General features: G+C 47.8%; 1 protein-coding gene across 3 annotated transcripts in view; it reads right to left on the minus strand.

The window, feature by feature from the left end:
• The window catches only part of Trpc7 (transient receptor potential cation channel subfamily C member 7), a 116076-nt gene that overhangs the window by 12669 nt on the left and 79185 nt on the right, over positions 1-24222 (minus strand). For all 3 annotated transcript variants that reach the window (XM_055629457.1, XM_055629456.1, XM_055629455.1), the window contains 3 exons: positions 21910-22143; positions 15532-15796; positions 1271-1466 (listed from right to left, as the gene is read on the minus strand). In XM_055629457.1, the coding sequence (XP_055485432.1) occupies positions 1271-1466; positions 15532-15796; positions 21910-22143 (695 nt within the window). The remainder of the gene's footprint in view (positions 1-1270; positions 1467-15531; positions 15797-21909; positions 22144-24222) is intronic.

Raw genomic sequence — 24222 nt, forward strand, 5'->3', positions numbered from 1 at the left:
TTTCTTTCTTTCTTTCTTTCTTTCTTTCTTTCTTTCTTTCTTTCTTTTTTTAAAGTATCTTCTTTCTCCTGCCTTTCCACCTCCCCCTTTTCCCACCACTACTGGGGATCACACCCAAGGCCTGGTGCATACTGGATGGGTGCTCTGGGCCTCAACCACAGCCTTGATGCTTTCTTTTGGCCTCTGTTATCTTTCCCGAAAAGGGGTTTTCATCTGTTAATGGCCCCAGGTTTCCCAGCCAGTTTCTGTCTTTGCTTTGCCTCTTCTAGGCCTGACTGCCTTGACCACTGAGCACCGTGACTTGATGATTGGCTTAGCTGGCTTCTTAACTTGATGATTGGCTTAGCTGGCTTCTTAACACTAAAAACTTGTTTATTACTGTATTGTGTGTGACATGGAGATGCATGTGCTATGGAACACGTGTGGAGGACAGAGGACGACTCTGTGCAGTTAGTTGTTTCTTTCCACTTTTACATGAGTTCTGGGGATTGAACTCAGGTTGCCAGGACTGCACAGCAAGCACCTTTACCTGCTGAGCCATCTCACCAGCCCTTACCTCTTTTTGTTTGTTTTTGCATTTGTATATATGTAGGGGAGATGTGTATGCATGGATATATGAGTGTACGAATATATATACATATTATATATATATATGATAAGGTGTCTCACTGACATGGGAGCTCACTGACTGCCTAGGCTAGCTGACCTGAGAGCTCCCAAGATCCTGTTGCTTTTGCTTCCCAGAGCTGGGATTACAGACATATGGCACCATGCCTGGCTTTTTACATAGGTTCTGGGGAATCTAGATTCAGGTCCAGCACTGTATCTGCTAAGCCATTTCCCCATTGCCCCACCCCCTCCAGTCTGTTTTTCCCATTGGTTTATGAGCTCCTTGCGGGTGGGGACTTGTCTGCATCATCACTGTGGCACTGATGCTCAGTACAGGCTTGGCACACAGCAGGCTCTTAACAGGAAGCACAGGACAGGCAGACAGGGAAAGGGCACACAGCCATTCTGATGTGCCAGGGCTGCCCGCATGCTATCTGAATGATGCACGGTCGGTCCTGCTTCCTTCTGCTCTCACTGGGCCCTTCTGTGTGCTGGTGACAGCAGAGCCATGTGGCAGACAGTCAGAATCTGTTCAGTGTGGTCCAGGAAGGCTATCTGTTACTGTCCTAGCTTCACATGTGACACATTTGGGTCTGCTGCCACCACCCTCTTTTCGGAAGCCATGCCGAGCCGAGGGAGGGTGAGTGCTGGGCTGGCTTACCTCGATTTCCTGGTATGAGTTGTTGATCATGGCTATCAGCATGTTTAGCAGCACAACCACCATGGTTACGTTGTAAACGCCGTACAGCACATAGCCAATGTTCTCGATGAACTTGTGGTCGTACTTCAGCACCACCGAGATCACCTCAGAAAGGCCAAATATGGACCAAAACAAGGTTTTAAAGCTTTCTTCAACTCTACAAGGAAACACACAGTCCTTTCATGCAGCTTGAACCAGTTCCCATCCTTCAAATGAAAGCTGCCCCTTCATTACCAGGCGTTCATGGTCCCCTCTACCCCCTGGCCCAGAATTTTGCTGGGCTGGGCTGCTGATGCCTACATTGTGAAATGAGACACTCAGACTTCTAAGAAGACTTGGAAAGACTCTTACAGGGCAATGTCTTCCTTTTAAAATTAAATTTTGCTGGGGCTCCTGGCTTGAAACATCGTTTTTATCCTGCTATAATTAATCAGACAGCTAAAATTAAACACAGGACAAATGTTTGCTCGTCATCCTCAGAAAGCACGTTGTTTCTTCAGTGGACTCACAGCAACTTTTCTCAGGCTGCAGAGCCTGCCCATGACCTATGTCCAACACACTGAGCTGGCATTGCTACCTGGCCCTTGTGGGCCTCATGACACCTGGTGGCAGGCTTGTGTTTATCCTAAATCATTACCTGAGGCCAGTCACATAAATGAAGACCAGGGTGGGTTGGTCAGGAAAAAGGCTGAGGGAAATGTCCACAGGGTTCTAAATCTGCAGGTCCACCTCTGGTGGGTGCCTCACATGTGCCAAGAGTGGTCCAGGGAGACCTGGCCTTCAGCACACTGCTCTTTGACCTTTTGAAGTTACTGAATATAGTGCTTTCAACCCCAAAGCACATCTCCGTCCTAACCTTCCGGCTGTGACTTCATATCAGGCTTATTACATAAAATCCAATAAAAAAGCTGGCTTGTGTTTGGATGGCTTGGAATACGCTTGTGTATTACGGACATAAAGTTCAGCTTTCTAGACTGCATCCAAATTTTCAGTGCCATTATAAGACAGGACTTTTCTTTTTCCTCCCCTTAACATTTCAGATTTTCAGCACTCACCCACAAACAGCCAGGATTAACTAGAGCTCACCCCACCACCTATCAGTGTTTTTAAAGCGCTGAAATTTATTTGAGAAAATGTACAAAAATGCTAGTCTCTCAACTTGGGTTAAAAATCCACTGTTGACTTGCATGAATTTACAGTTCCCTTGCATGTGAGAATGCAGGGGTGGGGCTGGTGTGCACAGCCTTCTGTGTGGCTCTTTCCCTGTGCACCCCAGAGTCTGGGAAGATGGTGTCTGAAGAGAGGTTCCATTGCTACTGTTTGTCTTGTACTTCCTTTGAAGCTGTGAGTTTAAAACAGTCAGAAACTCACTAGCAGGGTTTCTGTCTGTTTGTTTGCTTGCTTTTTTGATTTGAGACAGGGTCTCAGTATGTAGCCTTGGCTGGCCTGGATCTCACCACATAGGTCAGGCTGCCTTCAGACGCCAACAGATCTGCCTGTGCCTGCCTGTGCCTCTGCCTTTAGACAGCTGGGATTGAAGGCATACATCACCAGAGCTGGCTCAGCAGCAGGGCTTGAAGTGAAGACTGGGTATGCAGCCATGACTGCAGAGCTCTGGCTCCCATTGCTGTTCCAGAAAGGGAAAATGGTCTCCTTATGCAAGATGTTGAATCCATTTTATGTGAAAACATGGCATTCGCTGTGTTGAAGATTTACTGAGGTACCATCTCCAGCATGAAGGAATTAATCTGTTATCTCCTTGTGGAAAGGAACAGTGCCATAGAGTCCAAAGCCCCTGATCCTAAACTGGAAGGAGGCAGCATTGCCCCATTTCTTGCACAGCTGTTCCCTCCCCATAGGAGCCCGTGACAAGCGCCAAGCACTTGTCCTGAACAATAAAAACAGTGACTAGTACTTGTGACAGGGAGATGTTTCACCCAAACTCACTTTCTGTTCTGTACCCTGGATCTCCCCCCAGGTCTCTCTGGCTGATACCAATGAGATCACATGGAACAAAAGCAGGCCCATCCCTGTCCAGTGGCTTCAGTTTGGGAAGATGGGCTCAGATCTATATGCATGGTTTCTCACTCTGAGGTTTTCCTCTGAGCCCTTCTCTATTATTCCTAGTCCCTTCATGGAAGCATTCTGTCTGTAACGAGGAAAAGGCCGAGCAGGCCCGTTAAGCAGATGCTGTTCTGGTAAAAGCATGTTTACAATGTGGTCTCTAAAGTGTCTCCTCAGTTTCGCTCTGACCCCAGCCCAGGGCAGCTCTGAGTGCATGCTTACTTGACAGCCCTTCTACCATGGAAGGACTGACCTCTGAATTTCCACTTAGCTCCCACAAGGGATAGACATCCACGACTGACTGTCCAGGAAGGGGTCTTAAGCCAGATTGCAACAGCTTCTTCCAGGCTCCTGAGGAAAAGTTGTGGCTCTGTCTCCTCTTTGAAGGAGGCAGGGTGGGCTGAAGCAACAGCCCCTCTTTCAGAGAAAAGGTGGGCTGACTGACCAAGTCAGGGCAGCTAGAGCCCCAGTAGTCGCTGGGCTTTGTTGTGGACCCAGCCCAACCCACTAGAACGCCCAGTGTACTAACTGTAAACAGACTGGGGTTTGCTACTCTTACAGGCAGGGAGGGCCTTACTGGCTAATGTGTGCCAGACTATCCAGGCTAAGCTGTGAGTTATGATACCATGTTTTGTCTAGACCGACTCAGTATGAATAGATAAGTTCTGAGTGGAATTGAAGAGTTAAAATGGTGTATGACCCAAACTAGCACATGATGTTGCTGAGAATTTACTAGATGATCTTGGCTTGGGGAAAGCTTCATTAATACAAACATGCAAACACCAAGAGATCCAACCACACAGAAATTTGCTCCTGAATGTTGAAAAGCACAGTAAACCAAAGGAAAAGAGCATGATTCGGTGAACCTTAGCGGATGCACTAAGAACCTTCCTTGTCCATTTGATAAGATTCCCGACAAGAAGCAGCTTAAGGGATGGAGGTTGCATTTTGACTCATGACTTGAGGAGTTATCTGGTGGACACATCATGGCAGCAGGCGAATGAGGCTGTTTGCTCCAGTCTCAGTGGTCAGGGAGCAGACAGGGGCTCAGAGAAGCCCAGGCCTGCCTTCAGTGACCTACTTTTTCCAAATAGGTTCCATTACCTAAAGACCCCATAACACAGCTCCACAGACACATGAGCCTGCAGGTGGGGCGCATTCAAAGTTCAAACTATACAGCCAACAATAAATAATAACCTGGGGACAGTCTCGAGTAGTCCAGTGGCTTTGAACTCAATATGTAGCTAGATCTGGTGGCTTGAACCTGATTCTATTGCCTCCACCTTCCAAGTACTGGGATCACAGACTTGTGACAACACTCTCGGCTTCATAAGCACTTCTATGAATCAGCATGAAAACCACAGACATTCTAAGAAAGAAAAGGGTGTGTTTGTGGGGGGGATGTCAAAGAAACATATGCTTTTTAACATGCAAGCACTCCAGTCAACATGAAATGCCAGGCTAGGGCTTGACAGGAATAAAAGAATTAAAGCAATTCAGACTCACTGTCCTCAGTGGGAGAAGATTTGTGTTACCTACATCTTGGAAGCCTACACAATATATTCTCAGAAAGGAAGCTGGGCTGAGAATCAAGTTGGTAGAACATCGAGGATGCTGAGGGCTCAGGCCCTGGAGCTACCTCAGTGTCCTGTGTCCTGCAATGATATCTCAATAGCCGTTCATTATTTATTTACTTATTTAATTACTAGAGACAGGGTCTCTCACAGTAGCCTAGCCTGGCCTTGAACTCATAGCCATCCTTCTGCCTCAGCCTCTTAAGCACTGGGATTGCAAGTTTGATCCCAGGTGCCCAGACCACTGCCTAGAATTTGCAGAAGTCACAAGATGAAGGTCAGGGGGCAAAAGGTCTACCCTCCTTCTCATCATCGGTTGGAGCTGCCTTGCAGGAAGAAAGACCTTGGGCTGATTTGTTGGCATCTATGGCAAAGCTAATCACAAAAGCCCCCACTGGCAACTGACAGCTCTAGGGCCACATCTGAGGTTCCTTGTTGTCAAGGGTGGTGGCCACTGGCTCTCCATCCTCCTCTCACCCCCCTGGCTGCACAGTTTGACAGTGTTCCTCAACTGTGACAATCATAGAAGGCTTGTAGGAGATAGGTGGAGAAAGCAGAGATGCGAATCAGGCTCCAAGTCCCTCTAACACACACACTACATATGTATGTGTTTAAACATGTTGCAAATCCTGGTAGGGCCTCAGTTTGCTTAACTACGAAATGGACACACTGGTGCTTTGCTGCTCAGCTGCTAGGAAGATGAAATGAACAACTCATGTAACATACAGAGTAAGAGCACCCGGATGTTTGCTATTCTCTTGATCTGTTTGCTGGTTTGTTGTTCTCTGAAAGAAAACTAGAAGGTGCTTTGGAGAATGCTGTCAGGCTGTAAGCCAGCTGCTGCTGTGTGCTCTGTTTTGGCTGGGAGCATACAGAGCCCTATCAGCTCCAAAGGCCTCCACCCACTGAATGAAGGTATTTATCGATTTCCCTGAACAAGCCTCGTTTGCCCTGTTGGTCTGCTTGATCATCACAGAAACTTGATTTCAGGCAAACTGTCCTCTGGTTCCTCCAGCCCAGGTTGCCTCTTTTCTTTGTCTTCCCTTTTGGCTCTTAGCTCACAGGGGAAAGGGACTAGAGTTAGTCAATCAGCCACGCTAGCATGAGAAGTACTCTTCGCAGAGTGGAAGCAGCAGAGAGCGATGAGTGATACTGAATAGGCCATGATTCACCCTTGTCTCCCTGGGCGGGGTGTGTGTGGGAAGGCTGGGGCTGATCTGTCATGCGGAAAGCTGGGGCAAGGTAATCAGTTCTCTACCAGGTCTGTCTCGCCTGGATAATGAGACTTTAATAACAGGTTTCCTGAAGAGGCAGCCTGCACGCGCCACAGAGAACAAACTGATCAACAAAGACAGTTTGGGCCGATTGTTAGGAAAATTGCTGCTTCTTCAGAACACCACAAACCCTCCCCACAGGCATTCAGTTCGGGTGAGTTACCTACCCAATGTGCAGCTAGCAAGCTAAAATTAACCAGGAGGATCAGAGCTCAGGGGGCTGCTCTTCGAAGAATAAGACAATAGCTGGGCCCTGCTAATGCTCTGCCACAGGAGATCAACACTTGCTTGCCATCCATGTAGGGTGGTGGGGGAAGGTGCCTGGAGTGGAGAATGATCTTGTCGGAAGGCCATTTCTTTAACGCTCAGATGTCAGGCACCAAAAATGATCGCCAGGCCTGAGGAGGGTGAGGGTGAACAGTCAAATGTCCAAGGGAGTCTACTTCTGCCAAGCTTTTTACCGCAGCATTCCCGCCTCTGCCTCTGAATCACCTTGTGGTTCTATCTTGGGCCCTAAGTGAGGAACTGGGATTACAAACTCCAGGACAAAGGAATCTGGCTTGGGGTGAGTGAGATCCAACCAGCCTAGCAGACAGACGGAACTCAACAAACCCAAGGTGTGCTCACGAGTGAATGGAGGAGCCTGTGCTACCCGCGTTCAGTCCTGTTCTCCGGCCTTCCTGTTGACAGCCGTCAGAGAGGCTTCTGGAGTGACTCAAGCCTGGTTTGCCTGTTAAGTTTTTGGCCAGATAACACGCTCTCTAGGTCTCTTTCTTCTCTAGGCATAAGATGGGGAAACAAGTCTCTATGTTGTGAGATTGTTGTGAAGGCCAAGCGAATTGACATGATGCTTGCGAGGTACACAAACAGTTTAATATGTATCAACTCTTCTGTCTGCTTTGTATCAAGTCTTCTGTCAGCTGTACTTTTTAGGACAAGTATTTTTTTTTCCTTTCATTGTTTCCTCAACAGCAGTAAGTTGTAGCCTCTGGAGGAAGTCTTTGGAACCTTACAATGAGCTGGCAATAGAAATGGATCCAGGCCTTCTCCTTTGGTAGCTTTACGGCTGTCAAAGCCCATCACTTGGCCAAGTCTTCAAGGCATTGGGGATTTAGCCCTTCCCATGTGGAAAGATGCCCTGCTAGAGTTCAGTTTCTTCTTACACTGTCACTTTGCCAATATGAGTTTCAATTCAACTTCTACAGCCAGGATGAAATTTTAGTGACTGAAAAGGTCAGCATTTCTTCCCTGGTGCTCGCCTCAGATGAGGGCCTGAAGTGCTTGAGACACTATGTCACGGAGACAGTCATCAGGGCCTGTGGCCAAAACACCCAGAAATGTGACCTTGGAAGCCCAGCAGGGTAAGGCCTGGGTGGTATGTGGATGGCACGACATCAGCTACCGGAGCATACCATGACTGGGTTTCTTCCTGTAAAACTCAGTCTAGGAATAAACCGAAGTACCAGAGTGCTTGCCTAAGAGTCTCTTGTGTAGCCAAATGACAACATCGACAATCTCCCAGATCCTTGTCACCTTTTAGTCTGCTGTAGAGGCGTTAGCCTTTCATGCCATGAATAAACATGAGTGGAACGTTCTAAACAAACACTGTAAGGTAGAATATCTGTTCTAAAAAGCTTTTAAAACAGTCTCTTATATATTAGTGAGCCATGCAAAGACAAGATTTTTTTTTCACCTTAAAGTTAACTGTTGTTGCCCAGACTCTCTGGGTCTGAGCAGGATCCCATGGCTGACTGTATGACACCCTGTCAGGTGTCAGATCTTATCCGACAAAGTCCCTTATGCATCCAAACACCTAGTGCCTGCTGTGAATTTGCAAAGTAAAGGGTGATGATGATAACCTCGGAAATATAATAAAGTGTGATTTTTAAAACTCAGCCCACAGAGCTGCTAGATCAGACACATCATGTTCCAGTGCTGGCCAGGACCCTGGGAAACCTGTGCTGCCTGCCTCTGAGGCCTGCCTGGGAGGCCTGCCTGTGCAGCCAGGTAGGTTGATCCTCTCTCATGCTTTTCACCTACAAGTACATGCAGTACACACTGCACAGACAAGATAGCAGCAGCCAAGGACCTGCGTGCCACAGGTCTGTGTGCCTAACCTTTCCCTGGCTTCTTGTGATAGGCCTCTGGCTGACATAATCCAGCCTTGCTGCCCCACAGGTCCTATGCATGGCCGGATCCTTGCATCCCTCCTCCACCCACCCCCACTACTGGCAGTCTCTGTCTCTGTCTCTCTTCCCTCTCTCCACCTCCCAGCACATCTGGCCTGCTTCCCTCTGGAGCTGCTTCTGTCACAGTCCTTTCTAGACGAACGTTTCTACGTTCCCACTTTACTTATCATCCAATCTTCAGTAGCAGGCTCAGGCCAAGACTGTCTCCATGCTCACCCCTCCATCCTTCACTGCCAAAACATACTTCCTGAAGCACATCTTCATCTTTAAAGAGACCTCAGTAGAGATTCTCACCCTCTATCAGGATTTAGAAGACCCTTTACAGCTTGGTTTCTTCCAGACTCCCTTGTGTAGCCTTCTTCTATCTCCCACAGGCCCTTGGCTATTTGCAGTTCTTTGATGATGTCCTGTGTGGACTAAAGTGTCCTTCCAACTTTCTACTAACCCTCCACAGGGCTATCCCTTCTGGAGTGCATTTCCTGACCTTGACAAGCAGCAAGGTCTTTGTCCACTCCTCCTCCGGGCTGCTGCCCAATACTATTTTCAGTTGGTCACATAGTGTCCTAGCTGCGGCATCCACTTGTCCCAGCCCCACCTGCTTAAGAATCCCGGGGAGCAAAGGGAGTCTCTCCTTACCCTCAGGGCCGCAGGGCTATCCTAGAACCTGACGTGCAGCGGTTGTCCCGCCACTGTCTGTTATGACAGAGATTCCTGTGTTATACACAGAGGGCCGCAGGCTGTTTTCTGAGAGCTGAGACAAGCAGACCTGTTCTCACCGACAATGTCTTGTACAGTATGTTAGTCTGAAGAAGTGGCGCCACAGGAGAGACAGCGAAGAGCCGACCTCCACCTCAGAGCATCCGGATGTAGGGTTCTGCTTTCAGGTGTAAGTTATGAATAACGAGAGGTTCATATCTACTTTCTAGCTCTGTCATCTTGGTCAAGGCCAGGGTCTTCTTTTCTTTAGTGCCATCTGTCTTTCCACGATGTGGATTAAATAGAAAGTCTGGGATAAATTGCTTAATTGTAACTTCTTATAATTCCTATCTCTTATTGTCGTGAGGCTCAGGCTCAGGCAGGGTGGGCAGTGGACTCCAGGTGGAGTGTGAAATTGTGATAGTCTGCAGGGTCCCCTCCCTCTGCCCCAGTGCCCCTCAGGACTGCAGGATGGTCAAACTAGGAGGCAGTGTGTCAGTGGGTGAGGTGGGACATCTGAATCCTCCCAGGGCGCAGTGTGGAAATTTCCCATAGCTATGGGAAACAAGAGCTTCTAATTTTGCCCAGCACTTCTAAAATTCCTTCCATTAAAAGTAATTCCTGGGGAGATGATAGAACAATCTTAACAGGCACTGTTTCTGATTAGATGACCATGGCGCTCCTTCCAAGGCAGCCTATAGAAAAGGTTGGCTAGGGTCACTGTTATTTTTTCTTTTTTTGAGGGCAGATCCCCCCTTTAATCTCCGATCAGGGTTAAGTGGAGGGAACAAAGCTTACCTCCTGGGGAGTTCTGTGAGAGAGCCCTCGAATCTGCTCTGAGGCACTCATGGTTCTGGCCCCACCTGTCTGTGCATCTGTCTGGTCAAACGCTACATAATGAGGAAACTGCTGGTGACATCCAGCCCAGGCAAGTAGGAGGCTGTGCTGTCTGTCTGGGTTAGTACATTCTGTGATGCTCCTACAGTGACTAAAGAGCCTAGTGCTCAGGATGTCTTCATTAATCCATGTGTCACTATATAAGTGGTATGAGTATCTCCTCTGCAGTCTCTCCCAGCAGAATTTCATGCCCAAACCTTTCATCTCTATTTTTCCTTTCTTTTCTTTTTAAAGATTTTATTATTTCTACAGCGTTCTGTCTGCATACTAGATCTCACACTAGATGGTTGGGAGCCACCATGTGGTAGCTGGGAATTGAACTCAGGATCTTTGGAAGAACAGCTAGTGATCTTAACCTCTGGGCCAGCTCTCCAGCCCCTTGTATCTATTTTTCTAGCTCCATAACAACAGTGCTAGGATGCCAGCATTTCCATATAATCTCTAAGCAGAATGTCTTTGTTTTGTGAAATACATGAAGTTGACTATAAAACAAATGTTCCCCAAACAAGCCTAACTTCATTGACTTCCATGATGTAACAAAAATACGTGTCTCCAGTGAGGGCAAATCCCGACCATTTTCAACTGAGTTTTCTTTAAAGAGATATTTCCTCAGGTTATCCTTTTTCATTCTTCCTCATTCAGGACTTGGATACTTTGAGACTCAGGGAGCATAAGCCTGGTCTAGAAGTCCCCTTTCCCCCTTTTTGGTCATTTGTAGTCTTTAGCGGAGTTGGTTTGTAGATAACCAACTGCCAGCAGGTAAGTTACCTGTCATGCCTAACAGGTCCCAGCTGGGCATACACATCCCTGCTCCTCCTTCTTAAGCTTCTGTGAAACCACCCAGACATGTCCGAGAGAACTTTTGGTTGTGGATTAGAAAGCCGAGAGACTGTAAGCTTCCATAGGATCTGACTCCAGGACTCAATCCTGCTGCATCTGCGCCGATCTGATGGCCTGTGCTGAGAAAAATTGCCTGCCTGGTCTGAAATGGCACCAACCAAATATTCAGTCCACCAAACTGCTTGCTTTGGGAGTGCAGAGCACGGAACGGCATCTGCTGCATCTGTGGTAGCGTCTGAGGTAATCCACACTGTGTGTATGCGTGTCTTTGCTGACATGCTCCTAGGTGTCTGTATGTGCGCAGGTACATGAGTGTGTGCGTTTGCATGGATATGGAGGCCAGAGGATAACCTGGGGTGTTAGTTCTCAAGGGTTGTTGACCTTGGCTGTGGAGACAGGGTCTTTCACCAATCTGGGCTCGAGGATTGGATTGGGATGGCTGTGGGGTCAGGGGTCGATCCTGCCTGTGCCTCTCCAGCTCTGGGTTTACAAGTTTGTCGCCTCACTCAGCTCTTTTGTGTGGGCTCAGGGAATTGAACACAGGTCCCCACAAGCCGCCCCCAGCCCTAGATCCACATAAAAAACAAAACAAAACAGAAACCCGAGAGCCTAATCCTGATACCTCACATACGTGTGTGGCATGCACATCCCGCTGCTCTCATGCACATCCCACTCTCTCACCTCCCTCACCTCAGTTAGCTCCCAGTCCTCCCTGTAAAAAGACTCTTCCATAGCTTTTCTCCTGTGGCCACAGTCCACAGGAGACATCACTTCACCTTTTCTTCCCAGTCACCTGAGCATATCTGCCACACCCCTCCCCTTAGGACAGAACTGAACTCCGTGGGCAGCAGCTGGGGGATGCCTGCTTTGGAGCAGAGTACGCTCCAGTGTGGTTTGCTAACTTCATCACAGCATGGTGACACTCAGTGCAACTCGGAGTCCCCAAACACACACACCTCCTTTATTCTCTCATGGCAATTTTATTGCCAAGGCTGATCTCTTGGGAGTGTCATGCTTCAGCAAACAGTCAAGAGGGAAGGGATGACATTTACAAGAATCCACTTTTTCCTCTTTCTGCCTCACCACTCTATCGACTTCCCATTCAATCAAACACACTCACAGCTGCACCGCCCACTCAGGACCTGCTAAGGAGCTCCTCTCTTCACTGTCTCCTGTACCCCTCACTTCTCATGTCCACATGGGAAGGTTGGGGGTCACTGTTGGTTTGGTCTCTGATGTCCCCTGGCACATAGGAGCAGATGTGGATAAACCTCTTTTTTTTTTTTTTTTCCAATTCTGCCTTTCACCCTGATTCCGTGACCCGTGGACTCCAGGCTCAGGCAACCTGCCTTCACGCCCTCTATAGACTGGCTGTGTTGTACCTGGCTGGGAACGGCTGCTCCACCAACCCCACTCAGAGGCCCAGCCTTTTAAATGTTTCTGTGGGCTCTTTCGGGGAAGAGGAGAGGGCCTGTCAGAATAGCCAGTGTGAGAAAGAAAATTCAGATGTGCAAACTGTAGTCAGCAGCTTACTAGGCTGTCCTGAAAGTGGCTTCATTCTCCTGTTTAGTCCCCATTTTTGTTTGTAAAGCATTTGATGGCTAAAGGTTCCAAGCACAGCCCTGTGCTGGCTGGAAACACAAGGCCCTTTCCTTTTTGGCTGACATCTTCCTCACATCTGTTGACAATGTGGCTCCTGATCATTGGATGCCTTCAGGTCCTGCCCTGTTGCCCCCCAATCCTGCCCAACACCCCTCCCCCTACCAGCACATTCAGAGCAAATTTGATTTTGGGTGATTGAAGCTTATTCCACTCCTTCAATGGGTGTTGGGGAAATAAAGGTAGTCTGATTGACCACATAATGTGCTGGCGGCCAGTCTGTCAGCTAGCCCACTGCCCAGAGGTGGGTCATACAGTGCCAGCCCAGTGCCCACACCCATCACCATCACTGCCAACTTCATGCACTTTGAAGCTCCTGCTTCAGGCTGGATCCTAACAGTCCTGTGAGGCTCTCCTTCTTCCTACTTCTCCTGTCAGAGCTGCAGTGATGCAAGGCCAGGGGATTGAAAAACTTGCCCAAGGCTGCACAGTCAGTCCCAGCTAAGGTGAGATGGAAATCTAGTCCGACCCCTGAGGTGCTGAAGCTCCAACATAGCCTGCGGCACTTAGGCTTCCGGTGTCCCTCAGCTCTGGGCCTGACACCTGCTCTCTGGGGACACCTCCTCCCCGTGAGTCAGCAGCATGCAGGGCTGCCCAGCTGAGCAGGCAGCGCAACCACAGCGCTGAGACAGCAGCATGGAGGCCAGACCTCTTTGTCCTTAGATCCTGCTATCTGCCCTTGATGAGTGATTTCTCTAGAAGCAGGGCCAGCTGAGGCCTTGTTATAGGGTGGGGGCTGCAAAGCTGGGGTGTCAGGTTACTCAGGCCTTCCTGTGGTCCCAGCTGCCACCCCGGTGGGTGGGCACCCGACTTCTAAGATTCTGCCCAGACTTTGATTAAAACAAATTCTAGAACTGATGGGTCTGAAGAAAGACTGTGACAGGAGACACTGCACTTGGACTTGGCATAAAATGCGAAGCTGTAGTGGAGGATTGGAGGTACTTAGGACTAAGAGGGCCAATCCCATTTCCCTCCTTACCGAGGTGAACGAGCACTCCTGGGAAGATGCTGTGTCAGCAGAGACGATTGGCATTTAGAATTTTAGTTCTGTGGAGTGTCTGAAATGCTGCAGAGTCAAGGCTGGCTACCTCATCTTGGGTTAGTTCTAGCTCTCCAGAGAAGCCATTCTTTGCCTACTTCTCTGTCAGAACCAACATCTTATGACAACAGATAAAAGCTTTTTAATATCTATTAACCTAGCAGATCACCAGCCTCTGCCAACCCAGGAGCTCAGACAGCATCTTGAGCCCAGAGAAAAGCTTCCCCCATCTCTCTGTTCCTGCCTCTGTGATACTCACCAACATATTTTAAACTTGTTTCAATTGTTCTGTAAAACTATACAGCTTCATGAAACTGCCTCCATGTTGGAACATGGAGTTTGAGGTAACCTAAATCTGTGTTTCCGGGCCATAATCACTCAAAATGTCTCTGGAACAAAACTACCTCTTATCCCCTTTAAGATGAGAGCTGCGGTTTTTGGGTCGAGACAGCTGTGGACACAAAGGCTCAGATACATCCAGTGACTTGGCTAATGGTCATTAGCTAGTAATGTCTGTCAGTATAAATTTGGCTCCACTATATCCATTTACGAGACTCAGCTCAGTGCTACTGCTGGATCCTAGTGACTCCACTGTTCCTCACAGGGAGGAGGAGTTTGCCTTTTCACACAGGCTGAATGAGATCTGGGATGGGGCATAGCGTCATTGTGCTATCCTGCCTCTGGCTAGCTGGAGCCCCCCCAGCAGCAATGTGCCTCCTGCTTCTTGCCTCCCTTGCCTGGGCCTCCCCTCCGGCTGCAGAGATGCATGGAGCTGTAGAAACGGCTTTGTGCTCAGCCAGGTGTGGGCTGCCACAGACCTGGTCCTCCAGCAGTTAGCTGTGGCAGCCCCAGGGATTCCCCAGGAGTGCGGGAGAGTTAGTGAATCTGCCTCATGAGAGACCACAGACAAGGGAGAGATCTGACTGATGACTTCTCTTTGTCTCTCCAATTAGCTATTCTGAGAGGTGATGTTCCTATCTAGTCTCCTTGGAGAAGTCTGTCGTGCCAGGGATCAGGTCAGGGTAGCAACTTATGCCTCATCTTTCCCATCCCTCATTTCTTACTCACCCTGCTTGGGTGCCTCACATTCTGATTATTTCTTCCCTGGATTATAGCTCTCTGGACCTAACAGCATGTTGGCACGTGGGGTTTGTCAGGTCCTGTCCCTAAGTACCACAGGCTAAGTATATTGCTGTAATAATCATGGCGGTAACACGCCTCAGGTATTGCATATTTCCTGGGTCACCCCATCCCACTGAATCCTCACACTGTTGTTGTGAGGCAGGCATTATTATTATTGCCTCTTGTTGTGGTTTGAATGAGAACCGTCCCTCAGAGGCTCAACTGGTCCCCGGCTGGTGGCACTGTGTGGGGGGGTGCAGCCTCGCGGAAGGAAGTACATCATTGAGGGTGGGCCTGGAGAGCTCACACCCCACCCTACTTCCAGTCCTCTCTCTCTCCACCTCCTGTTTGTGATTGCAGATGTGACCTCTTGGTTTTCTGATTCATCTGGCTGCCGCTAGGCCTCTCCTGCCCCTGCTCCTGCCCCTGCCCCTGCAACTTGGAACTATAAACCTAGATAAACTCATTGTTTCTTCTGTAAGTTGCTTTTGGTCATGGTATTTTATCATAGCGACAGAGAAGGAACTAATATATCCCCATTTAAAAAATGATGAAATGGCTGAGTATAGCGGCGTTTATCTTTAATGTCATCACTCAGGACGCAGAGGCAGGTAGAACTCTGTGAGTTCAAAGCCAACCTCATCTACATCAGCAGTTCTAAGCCAGTCAGAGCTACACAGTGGCAAAGTGAGAATTTAACTACTTTGTTCTTCCAATTTTAGAACCTAAACCTTAAACCGCTTAGAACAAAACTCACATCGACCTCACAGAAGCCTGAGTTCTGCAAGAAACCACCTGCAAGAGGTTCCCAAGGATTCCAGCGAAGCTGGGAAAGGCCTATGGGGAGGGAGCATGCCGGGACACTCACGTTGTAAACGCTGGGTTGTACTTTGCACCTCGGTAGTAGGAGTACAGGTTGAACATTCCGATCATGAAGGCCACAAACACCATGATAAAAATGACCATGAACTTGAAGATGTCTTTCACAGTCCTCCCCAGGGAGATCTGCAGAGGCCCGAAGCTCTCGTTAGCTGGCAGGATGTAGGCAATTCGAGAGAAGCTGAGCACGACCGCAATGGCATACAGCCCTTCTGAGATGATCTGGGGGTCTGAAGGCCACCACTTGTCCCTGGCTGAAAGAAAACAGTCTGTGTTACTCACTGGGACATGGGGCCTGCTCTGGAAGAGCACCCAGAGAGGCATTTTTAAAGGCTTGTTTTTATTATTTTGTCTGTGTGTAGATACCCAAGAAGGGTAGAGGGGCTTCAGAACCCTTCAGGCTAGAGTTACAGGTGCTTGTCAAGCACCTGAATGAGTGCTGGAAGTTGAACTCAGTCCCTTTCAAAGATCAGCAAGTGTGTTTTACCACTGAGCCATCTCTCCAGCCCCAGTCAGGCACCTTCAGCATTCTCCATTCTCCTGTCACTGTGCCCTCAGGTAGTCCCAGCACACAGAAGATGCCACACTTTTGGAATAAGCTGTCTCACCTGCCTGGAGCTTTACTTCATGTCTGAGTCAATCTCAATCATCCTTCAAGATTCTGTTTAGGAATGATGTCTTTCCAGAAGCTGCCTGTACCCCCAGGCTGGGTAGGGTTTCCTCCTGGGAATTCCTGTGGGGCCCCATGCACATCTATTACAGCAAGTGCTACACTGCTTCCCATTACATTCCTCTCTTCCACACACAGGAGCCCAGCCTCTCCCTGGGGGAGCATGAGGAGGCAGTACAGACGAGGCTGGAGTCAGTCAACTGGCTTTCCTGAGCCACACTGTCCCCATGCGATCATGACAGACAGTCTCAACAGCCTCAAAGAACTGTGGCCACACATGCAAAGACCCTGGAATGGGACCTGGTACAGCAGCCACTGATAACTGCCCGTGAGGTAACCAAACGAACTTCTAACCACAAGTTTAGATAGCCACAATTCAGAACAGATCAGCCTCTGGGGCCCGGGAGTCTGAAGGGTTTGCCCCAGAACACAATCTTGCTCTCCCTGCCTCCCCCAGAAGGTGTGTACTGGCGACTTTCCTCCCAGACTGAGCGAGGGCCTCAAAGGTGGTGACCAGTCACACAGGTTTGCCACAATAGTACTAGAGGGACTCCACTGGTGTGTTCTGTTGAGTCCCAGTGAGTCTCGGAGCCCAAGCTGCCTCGAGGGCATCTCTGTAGCCAGGTGAACCCGCACAGGGGCCCTGCTGCAGGGACAACATTCTGGCTGCCCACTCCATGCCAGACAGTGAGTCTTGAGGGAGGGCTCCCGTACCCCCATCCGGGGATGGTGCCTGCTTCTCTTGGCGACTGGGTAGGAGTACGGAGCCTCCTATAACACCCCACACGGCACCTCGGCGAAAACTGCCCTGCTGACAAAGCCAACAGCACCCCTGTTGAGAACTGCTGAATGAAGCTTAAATGAGAAACATCGAGAAACTTAAATTAGCCCTCACACTAAATTAGCTGTGATTTTCACAACAGCCCCGTAGAGCAGACATTACTATAGCCATTTTTAAGATTGGATTTGGGGGTATGGGGTCCTTTTCAGAGCCAGTAAGTGCAAATAGAAAGCACATTACACGGCAATTCTTGGGACCCCAAGGGAGATGGAGGGGGAGGAATTTTATTCTTTATTTTCAAAGCTAGGCTCTGTTAAATAATTATAATGGAGAGAAACCTTTCGTAAGGGAAACTGTGCTGCCAGTTTCATGTAGCGCATTCCAAATTATATTTGGAATACATGAACGCAGAGTCTGTGTTCTTACCAAGGACAGAATTCAGAAGCCTGGGAAAGAAGGTCAGAACAAAGTATGTGTTTTCTAAAATATCTGCTGCCCTCTGTGGATAAACAACACATTTGAATGTTATGAAATAAGAAGTGGATTCTAATGTGAAAGAGACACCAAAATGAATCCCTTTATAAAAGCCACCCACAATTCACCATCTTCGACCTCAGCTAGAACAGTGAAAACTGCCCCTACGTAGATGTTCCTGGAGGCCGAGGCTGGACTTCCGGTGTACCTGGTTCTCCCAGAATGGGCTTGTCACTGCTGCAGTGCTGGGTGGGCGTACGGCAAACTGCCCCGTGTGATTCACAGAAAGGGACTTTCATCCTGGAGCCGTTTCCAGCAGAAAAACATCTTTTCACAACCGTGAAAAAGCTGGAGTCTACTTTTTGAAACCGAAATGGTTGAAAGGCTTGACTGCACGTCTCGCCACAAGAGGGTGCTCGGCCCCTGTAGCTGGAGCACATGTGTGCAAGAAGAGCTCGGGAATATTTCCAAGGACCCAAGGTGAACCAGAAAAAGCAAGGGCAAGTGTGTTATGGGCTCCTCTGGACCTAACACAACCCACACAGGAACAGGTGTTAACATGGGGACAACACTGCAGCCTGCATCGTGACATTAACAAGAGTAAGCCTTTCTTTTCTTGAGGAACCTAAGCAGCACACACCAGAAAACATACACCATTCAAGGAAACTCAGAATTTGTTACACCAACAAATGCCGAGAAGCGAGGCCAGAGAGCAATGGCTGTAACACAAGCTTGCTCATCTTTCCCCACATTTGCATTATGTTAGAGTTCCATCAAGATCATGGCTATACCTGACCATAGATGTTCCATGGCTAGAAGAGCCACTGTTTTCACTACTAGCGGGGACATTTGCCATTCAAACCCTTTAAACACATTCCACTAATTAATATTTACTAAGTACCAGTGACCTTGCCACCACCACCACAACTATCACAACCATGACAACCACTAACACCACCGTGATCACCACCACCACCACAACTACCACCACCATCACCACCACCTTCACCACAACGACCACCACTACATCCACCACCATCACCATCACCACCACCACCATCACCACCACCTCCACCACCTCTACCACCACCTCCACCACTGGCACCACCACCATCACCACCACCATCACCATCACTACCACCACGACTACCACTTCTACCATCACCATCACCACCACCATAACTACCACCACCACGCTACTCCTCACCCTGTCACCATTCTCTTTTACAACATGGAGTACAGTGTTTGAGATTTTAAAAAACAGCCAAAGAGGTAGTATTGATAATAACTATTACCACCTAGTAAGCTTTTACTATCTTTATGGATAAGGCAAATATCTTCAATCTGATTATTTTATTTAACAATTTAACAAACCTTTTGACATGGGGTTTTTATGCTTGTTTTACACATGAGGCAGTGGACACACAAAAGTTAAAAAACAAAACAGTAATCTATGGAACTAGTATTTGACCTCAGCTCTTTCTAATTTTAAAGACCACTGCTCTTCCAGAGGACACAGGTTAATTCCATCACTCACACAATCCCTCACAACTTCCGGTGACTCTAGTTCAAGGGGTCCAATGGCCTCTTCTGGCCTCTGTTGGTAGCAAGTATTCATGTCAGTGCACATTTTCTCTTATACAAACCGGTATTGTACTTCTGGTAACATCATAAAAGCCATACTGAGGTAGGATAGAAAGACAAAAACTTTAAAAGGACAAAGGGAGGGAAAAGAACCCCTCATTGTGGGTCTAGTCTGAGTCAAGAATTCCAGCACAATTAAAACATTAGGTATGCCAACATAAGGCCAAATACCCAGAATCTGATAGAAGAGAAACTGAGGAATAGTCTTGAACTCACTGACACAGGAAAAGACCCTCTGGACAGTAAACTGTTAGTGCAGCCGCTGATATCAACAATTCATTAATGGGGCCTCATGAAGGTGAAAAGCTTCTGTATGACAAAGAACACGGTTATTTGGTCAAAGCAGCAGACTGCACAATGGGAAAAGATGACGCATCTGATAGAGGATTAATATCTAAAATGTACTAAGAACTAAACATAACTGGACATTGAGAAAACAACCCAATTAAAAATGGGGTACCCAACTATGTGGAGAGTTCTCAAAAGATGGAACACAAACGCCTGGGAACACTTTAACAACCTCCTTCGTCATCAGGAAAAAGCAAATCACAACTACTTTGAGATTTCATCTTACACCTGTCAGAATTGCCAAGATCAATGAAACAAATGACAGGTCATGCTGACAAGGATGTGGGGTAAGGGGAACACTCATCCATTGCTGCTGGGAGGGCAAACTTTTACAACCACTATGGAAATCAGTGTGGCAGCTCCGCAGTAATCTTGGAATTGATCTACCACTCTGGGGCATATACCCAAAGGATGCTTCATCCCACCAGAGATGCTTGCCCAACCATGTTACTGCTGCTGTAGTCATAACAGACAGAAATTGGAAACAACATCCCTCGCAGAAAAATGGATAAAGAAAATGTGATGCATTTACACATGGAGTATTACTCAGCTGTTAAAAGAACAGGATAACAAAATCTGCAAATAAAGGGATGGAGCCAGGGGAAAAAAAAAAATCATCCTGATCGAGGTAACCCAGGTCCAAAAAGAAAAATATGGGATGTAGTGTCTTATATTCGGATGCTATCTTTTAACCTTCGGCAGAGACTGTAGCAGCGTGCACAGGGCCTGCACAGGTCTAAACCAGTTGGAGTCCCAGCATTGAAGGGGAACTAGATAAGAAGCCCTACCTAACCCAGAAGCTTCTCCAACTGACAAGGGAAACGTCAGTTTCTCCCGGTGGAGGCTCAGTGGTATACAGACAACACAAAGGGCAGGCAGATGGCCAGCAGCAGATGGCCAACCACCAAACAAACTCAGTGGTGATTTTGGAGATGTCTTGTCTTACAGCGCTCTGGTGCTGGACTGGTGGGGAGGATCTGGGAGGAGACGAGGGGTGATCAGAATACACTGTATGGAAAAATAGTACAAGCTCAAGCCGGTTAATTCTAGCATGGACGGGGAAGCGTTCACGAGGCCCCAACCCTAGCTGAGGAGCTACACACAGCTGATGGCTTCTAGGAAGGAGTCCTTTTTCTTTATGGATGTGGCTTCCATTGGTTGAGCACCTCCAGCGGGTGGGCCCCTTGCCCCTCCCCCATCTCAGGAATCTATGGGGAGCACAAACTGGAGTAGATGGGTTATTTTAAAAAGCAAAGGACACAAACATGGTGGAGGCTTCAGGTGAATATGATCAAAATATGTTGTTAAAATTCTCAAAAGAATTAATACAGCGTTTTAAAAAATTAGCTGTGGAGGCTATCTATATTCTTTCTAAACAAATGTATTTCTAAATACTAAGTGCTAAAATAGCAATGATGCATGGGGTCTTTGGGTACTGCTTTACAGCTTTCCAAAATATAAACCTGGAAATTTCTGGGACTCTCACAAATAAGACCCTAAAGTAAGAGATAAAAAAAAAAACAACAAAACATTTTAATTCCATTACATGACTCTTGTGACCAATCGTTCTACCTCAGCAACTGTGTTCCCATCCTACGCATCCCAGGAGCCAGCCTGTGACCTTGTTCACACTCATCAGCAACCCTTCCAGATACAACTTTAGAAGCCACCATAATTGTGGGTGTGGGTATCCCACGTGCACGCACACATACACAAAACCACTGTAAAGAAAAGCAACTCTTTTGAGACTCTCACACTCACACTTGGGTGCCTTTATTTTTTCCTAAATATCGCCTTCCCTTAATGCCCATACTCAAAACTATATCATAATTTCTTCTTTAAATATTAATTACATATTAATTATACATGATAATGGTCTCATCCTGATATTTTTCACATCTATGTTATGTACTTTGTTCACCCTGTCACCCTCGCTTGTTCTCCTCCTCCCACTCCTGACTTCTCTGACTTCCAAAATGCCTCTACTCTACTTTCATGTTGTTTGGGGGTGGGGGTGGGGGGAGGGTGATCCAGTGAGCTTCACTAGGGTTGTTCACAAAAATCTCTTCTTAATGAACTTCAACTCTCTCATTCATAATGACTCCTTCTGAAATAATTTTCTTCGGGGCAGTCAAGAATCCCAGCGTCACCTGAGTCTACTTCTGTAGACCTCGTCGGACTTCTTGGGAGGCAGCAGCCTTGAGCTGTGTCCCCAGCTCCCGTGAAACCCGGGAGCGGGGGTAGGGGGGAGAATTATTCTTGAAAAACAAAACCAAAAAAATCTAGAGAAATGCTCCGAGGCTCCGAGACCTTCTCCCAAACAGACTCATGCTTCCAGACATCAAAGACTATTTCTAAATCATGAATTAACCCCACATTCTGTGAGTTCTGTAGGCACAGACAATCTTGAGGCACCAGGGACTCTGCCCTATCAGGTTCCCGTAACTCACCGTAGGTGAAGTATGCCACTTCCGGCGGAAGGGAGACGTTGTGCAGCGTTCCGTCCCGCACGTACTGGTCCACGTAGAGCTGGGCCTCGCTGGCCTTGAGGAAGGCCATGAACCTCGCGGTGAAGGAGGCCACGAAGATGGACAGCATGCCAAAGTCCAGGAGGTTCCACAGGTGCAGCACGTACTCCCGCGGCCCCTCCTCCCAGATCTCCTTGCACTCGGACCAGATCATTCCTGCGGGAGAGGGCCAGGCCGACCTTGAGGTTTCCCTGGCACATGCCAGAGGAACGAGGTAGACACGACAGGGCCAGCTCTGTGGGGATAGCTACAGACACGCGGGTGGAAACATACGAGTGGGGTTCCCGCCACTCCCAGAAGACAGGCCTTGGTCCCTGGCCCTCTGAGCTAGGTGAAGCATCTCTGAAAGTGAACAGAGGTTTCCCACCTGCCGACAGAACTCAAACACGTTAATATGGAGCAGTTATAAATGAGGAATGAAAGGAGCCGAGGCTGAGGAATTTCTGAAGGCCTCGTATGTGATGTGGAATTTGGTTTCCCCAAGTTACAGATGCAGTGAGTTCAAGCTCAGTGTTACTGCATTGCCTCCGCTTTTCCTTTGAATAACCAATCGGGTTTTGAGGAGCTTTACACTCGTTGTTACACAATGAGCAATGTAGAGGTGGAGGTAGGTAATCAGATGTTACAGGTTCCTCCACTCCTCGGCCAAGACAGGTTGGAAAACCACTGTCCTTGACTCATATTTTGCTGTAGAGACTAGACCTGTCACTGTCTAGTACTGCGGCCACCTTGCAAGCATTTACAATTCTTACTTTTAATTAAGAGTTTTAAAATGAAATTCCCACTATGCAGAGAGATCGCAGCAAGTGAATATTCTGCCAGTGCCACAAATGTCACTTACCCGAAGCTGGCATCCCCATCCCTGCCACCCAGACTGGCTCCCATTGTCCAGCATCCCTTCTTGCATTCCCGACTCCTCTGGCTGCCAATCGCACCAGGTCGCCACATGTCTTTGGGACCTTCAGTTTCATAGCATCCTTTAGAATTTCAACTCTTTCTTCCTCAGCGCATAAATAAGTCACGTGGTGGTGTGCATTCGCTTCTATCCTTGACCCCTGCAGTGTGTGGATCATGACCCCAAGGTAAAGCCACAAACCAGAGATACTCTTAGAACTCCCGTGGTCCTCTAATGTCTCCATACACCCAGTGGAGCAGGCCACACAGCAGCTCCCCTCGTGGTTCTGGCCTCTAGAGTGTGTTGCTGTACCCTAGATCCCTCCTTCAGAGCACATGAGAGTGAGGGGCTGGTTGTCTTCAGTCTTCAGGGACCCTACCCAGGGACTGATCTGATCAGCATTTAGTGGTGGAAAATTAATCCCAGCACTCAGGGAGGCAGAGCCAGGCAGATCTCTGTGAGTTTGAGGTCAGCCTGGTCTACAAAGCAAGTCCAGGACAGCCAAGGCTCCACAGAGAAACCCTGTCTCAAAAACCAAAACAAACAAACAAAAATATTTTTCCAAGGCAAACACAGTCCAAGAGCAGCTATCTGTGAAAGGATGCTGGCTTTGTTGACCATTGAACTAGAGTTTCCGAAGTGAGAAATGTCCCCAACTCCTGCAGGTCTGTTTACATGGCTTCTCACAGCCTCTGCTTATTTTTCTCTTAACAAAGCCATGTCTTGTGTATATCCTATCAAACTTTGTGCACTATTTCTGTGCTCCATATGTTTTTTTAACACTGAAATACACTCCCCCCCCCCCCGCCTACTTAAAAGTCCTATTAGAAAACCATTTACAGACTGGAGAAAATGTGGATTTTTTTAAAAATTTATTTTTATTTTCTCTTCCCCCAGATTAAAATTACTGATGTCATAGTAGACTTGCTTCTCACTGTACATAAGAAGAATGGCAGGCTACTAATAATCACTTTTAATCCGGCAAGTGCTGGGCTCAGGTTCTAGCCTGCCCATTCACTGGCAGTGGGAAAATTGGTAAGTCCCTTGATTTTGAGCATGTTTTGGAGGAACTTCAAACATTCAAAGTTCTATGAATCTGAAATGCAAATTCTTTTCATTAGGCACTGAAAATGACTCCATGGTCAGATGTCCTTGTCAGTCTTCCTAGATTTAAATATTAATCAATTGGGTTAATTTAGAGCATTCCAAGGCCATAAGTAAAGGTAACAGGGAGGAGGGTTTGAGCATCGGGAATGCCTAATGAAAACAGAAGTGTGTGAAATTAAGTACTTCAGTGAGGGAAATTAGGCCTCCTGCTTCCAAGATGCTAGGGCAGTATG

The sequence above is a fragment of the Psammomys obesus genome, unplaced genomic scaffold, assembly GCF_907164565.1.
Source record: "Psammomys obesus unplaced genomic scaffold, mPsaObe1.curated_primary_1811, whole genome shotgun sequence".
NCBI lineage: Eukaryota > Metazoa > Chordata > Mammalia > Rodentia > Muridae > Psammomys > Psammomys obesus.